Below are 4234 nucleotides of genomic sequence, written 5' to 3'. Positions count from 1 at the left end.
TCCAACCTCCCATTCATTCAGTATTTATTCACTCCGTATGCTTGCTTGAGCTCACTCGACTTAGCCATGATTAAGGGCACAGCCAGTGCCTGAAACGCGTAGGCTATCTATTGCCGCATATCACCACCTTGTCTCAACCTCCTGGTGTTTTTCTCAAGCATTTATCTTGTACCCCAATAAAGTGGAAACCTAGTTTTTTCCTATCAACATCTTAATCGCTGGATCTCCTTTGGTTTTTTCTTCATTTGCTGCCGTGTGCCGTCGCGGTCGATCCGGGCGACTACAAACACTGGAGTGTCAGATTGGTGAGCTGGAGGTTTCCTCCCTTTTCCTTTTTCCTCTGTTATTTTAAGTTTGTTAATGCTGTTATAATTTGATGATGTTTTATGAATTTATTGTCCACTTCCTCCTTGAGAACTTGAGTCATCGTCCCCACGAGGGGCAACATCAACACCAACCCTGCCAAGGGCAACATCATCGATCGAGGCGACGTCATCTGGGCTGATAACCTTTTTACAATGGCTTGCATGTATCCAATTGGCTTGTCCTTGGAGCTTCACTGATGTGGCGGTGACCAGCTGTACTTCTACTGGTTGGCTGTACCTTGGAGCTTCACTGATGTGGCGGTGACCAGCTGTACTTCTACTGGTTGGCTGTACCTTGGTTCCAGACTGCTCCTGTTGTGTATCTTTGTTACCACCCAGTCTCCAGGTTGTAGTGAGTGGGTACCTGAAAGAAAGTTTGGATCTGGAATAGAAGAAAGGATTAGTTTATGTGTCCTCTCCAGTTGTTTGTGTAGGGCAGCCAAGTATGTGGTCATATTGTCATAATGCTTTTGTAACTGCTGAGGAAAATACAGTCCTGTCTTTGGCATATTTCCAAACAATATTTCATAGGGAGAAAGTTTATCCTTCCCTCTTGGTGTGGTTCTTACAGAGTATAAAGCCAGGGGTAGACATTGTGTCCACGGTAAAGAAGTTTCATTCATGGCCTTCTGGATTTTTAATTTCAAAGTTCCATTTAGTCTTTCTACCTTACCACTGCTTTGTGGGTGATAGAGAGTATGAAATGCTTGTTCTATCCCAAGGATTTTTAATATGTTCCTCAATAGTTCTTGGGTAAAGTGAGTACCTCTGTCACTTTCAATTGTCTCTGGTACTCCATAGCGGCACACTACCTCCGCTATCAGTGTCTTTGCTGTGGTATCTGCATTTTCTTTAGCCACTGGAAAAGCTTCTGGCCATCCTGAAAATAAATCAGTGCAAACAAGTACATATTGGTACATTCCCACCTTAGGTAGTTGTATGTAGTCCACCTGTAATCGCTGAAAGGGGTAGTAGGACTTAGGAGTGTGTTTAGCTGGTGTTTTGGTGGTTTTACCAGGGTTGTGTTGTGCACATGTCATGCAGCCCTCTGTATATTTGGCTGCTGCATTTTGAAAACCTGGAGCATGCCATGTCTGTAACACTAGCTGGCTCATAGCTCCCTTTGAACAGTGTGTTTTCCCATGGGCTAGGGCACACATCATTGGATACAGTGCTCTTGGTAGGCAAACCTTAGAATTAAGATGCCTCAACTGTCCTAGACCTATTGCTGCACCTCTCTCCTCCCATTCTGCTTGCTCTTGAGGGGGTGCTTGGTCCTGGAAAGCACGCAACAGGGTCTCTGTGATGGGTTGTAAAACAGGCTTCACAATCATCAGAGGGAGAGCAGCAGCGTCCTTTGCCGCTGCATCCGCAGCCTCATTCCCTTTTGATAGGAGATCACTGTTATTAGTGTGTGCCTGTACTTTGACTATAGCTGCTTGGTCTGGCATGTGCAGTGATTCTAAAAGTTCTTCTACTGCTTTTGCATTCTTTATAGGTTTACCTGCCGAGGTCAAGAACCCTCTGGCTCTCCATATTGTCCCAAAGTCATGTGCAACTCCAAAGGCATATCTGGAGTCAATGTATATGTTGACACGATGTCCCTTACCCAATTTACACGCCTCAGCGAGTGCTTTTAGTTCTGCCTCCTGAGCTGAGCTGCTGGAGGGTAGGGACTGTTGTATGACGGCCTTACCATTGTGGACCACTGCATACCCGGTGAGGAAATGTCCTTTGTCTTCGCTCCAATATCGAGATCCATCTACAAAATACTCAGCATCAGGGTTAATCAGAGCAACATCAAATATACTGTTTATGCCGTTTGATTCCATATCCACTAGGCTTTGACAGTCATGTTCATGTTCAAAATTAAATAGTTCATCATCAGTGGATAGTTGAAAAATAAGGGGGTGTCCATGTCCCTGTCCCCCCACTCCTCCCTCCTTTTGTTCAGAATCTAGGGGCAGGAGTGTAGCTGGATTCAGAACAACACAACGTTTGATAGTCACATTAGGGGACAGAAGAGTAAGTTCAATTTTAGTAAGTCTTGCAACTGATAAGTGTTTTGTCTTGACTGTGTTCATCATTTCTTGCACTGCGTGTGGGACTTGCACAATAATGTCATGTTGGAGTACAATATCTGTTGCTTTATCAACTAAAGCTGCTGCTGCTGAGACAGCGCGTATGCAGGTCGGGGATCCTAGTACAATGGGATCCAGAGCAAGGGAGTAATAAGCAAGAGGTCGCATCTTGCCTCCATGATCTTGGGCTAATACTCCAGAGGCATGGCCTGCCTGTTCATGGCAGAACAGAGTAAATGGCTTATTGTAGTCAGGAAGTCCCAATGCTGGCCTTGTAGTCAGTGACAGTTTCAGGGAGTGAAAATTGTCAATTGCCTCAGGTGACAGTACAAATGGGTCAGAGGTGAGACAGTCATATAATGGTTGCATCATAGCAGAGGCATCCCTGATCCAGGCTCTGCAGTACCCTATTAAACCCAGGAAAGTCCTCAATTGTTTAGGGTTTCTAGGGACTGGGTGTTTCTGTATGATTTCCAGCCTGTCAGGAGTTAAGTGTTTCATACCTTGGGAAATACAGTGACCAAGGAAAACAACTGTTTTGGCACATAATTGCAGCTTGTGCTTGCTCGCTTTACAGCCTACTTCTTCTAGGAACATTAATAGTGATTTAGAATCTGTTTCACTGTTCTCCAGACTCTCACTACAAAGTAACAAATCATCTACATATTGTAGTAGAACTGAGGACTGATTGGGGGGCTGCCAGGTGTCCAGAATATCTTTCATGGTACGTGAGAAGATATCAGGGGAATTTGCGGCACCCTGTGGCAGCACTACCCAAGCATACTGTCTTCCCCTATGTGTAAATGCAAAATACTGCTGGCACTCTTTATCCAGCGGGATGGAGAAGAAAGCATTGGCTAAGTCTATAACTGTGAAATAGACTGCAGTGCCGGGGACCTGGTTGAGCAGGGTATGTGGGTTAGGCACTTGTGGTGTATTAATTATTGTCACAGCATTCACAGCCCGTAGGTCATGTACCATCCGGTACTGTACAGGTTAACCGGGCAGTGTCTTTTTCTTTACTGGGTAAAGAGGAGTGTTGAAAGGCGAGATTATGGGCACTATGAGATTGTTTTCCAGTAAGGAGTTAATATCCTTTTCTATAGCAGCGTCTTGCTGTGGACTCAGAGGATATTGCTTTATACATACAGGACGGTTCTGCATGTCTGGTTTTAAATTTACTTGTACAGGCGGCACATTTAAAACTCCTACATCCATCTTATCTTGGGCCCATAGTTTTTCTGGGATGTCTGCCAACCAAAGGGGAGGGGTACTGGGGGCTTTTTCAGTGTCCGGCATACTTGCCATACTAAGGAGTTTGCATAGCAGGGACTCTGGAATGGCAGAGGTTAATGTAGGTGTGCCAGAAGAAAAGTCCAATGCTGCTCCCAGGGCACTGAGTACATCTGTCCCTAATAAATTGTAGGGAGTGTGTGGGGACACTAACACATGGGAGACAATTGATTGTGTGTCATGTATATTCAGTCGCATTGGTTTTGTTAACTGTAACTGAAATGATGTTCCCTCCACCCCTTCACAATCTATATAGTCTGGTGATAGCAACTCTGCCGGTACATATTTGGTTTGTAATACAGTTCTGGCTGCCCCTGTGTCTACTAGAAAAGAGGTATTTTCCCCTGTGGGTAAAGTAACAGGCACCATCAATGATGGACCTGTCGGGGGGAGCACTGGGCAGAGGGAGACATCAGGGTTGCCAGTTTCCTATGCAGCAATCAAAGAATTGGGAGGCTCAACTGGACGGGAGGGACATCGGGCTGAATAATGACC

The 4234-nt window shown here is 45.2% G+C and overlaps 1 protein-coding gene across 1 annotated transcript; it reads right to left on the bottom strand.

Moving 5' to 3' along the window:
• Nucleotides 1–605: 605 nt before the first annotated feature.
• On the bottom strand, nt 606–3427 carry LOC142655517 (uncharacterized). The gene is made up of 2 exons (XM_075829770.1): nt 1292–3427; nt 606–747 (listed from the first exon to the last, which is right to left on the bottom strand). Exons 1-2 carry the CDS (start codon nt 3425–3427, stop codon nt 694–696), a joined length of 2190 nt encoding a protein of 729 aa, XP_075685885.1. The 3' UTR covers nt 606–693.
• Nucleotides 3428–4234: the final 807 nt, after the last annotated feature.

The sequence above is a fragment of the Rhinoderma darwinii genome, chromosome 6 (genome assembly GCF_050947455.1).
Source record: "Rhinoderma darwinii isolate aRhiDar2 chromosome 6, aRhiDar2.hap1, whole genome shotgun sequence".
In the NCBI taxonomy this organism is placed as follows: domain Eukaryota; kingdom Metazoa; phylum Chordata; class Amphibia; order Anura; family Rhinodermatidae; genus Rhinoderma; species Rhinoderma darwinii.
Note: the sequence above shows the minus strand (reverse complement) of the source record. Positions and strands in the feature narration are given on the sequence as shown.

Bases quoted from the DNA above. Each gene is read 5' to 3' on its own strand.
- LOC142655517 (XM_075829770.1), bottom strand. From the start codon at position 3,427: ATGGTACATGACCTACGGGCTGTGAATGCTGTGACAATAATTAATACA. The intron at 748-1,291 runs GTGGGAATGTAC...CTTCTATTCCAG, and splicing joins ACTACATACAACTACCTAAG to ATCCAAACTTTCTTTCAGGT.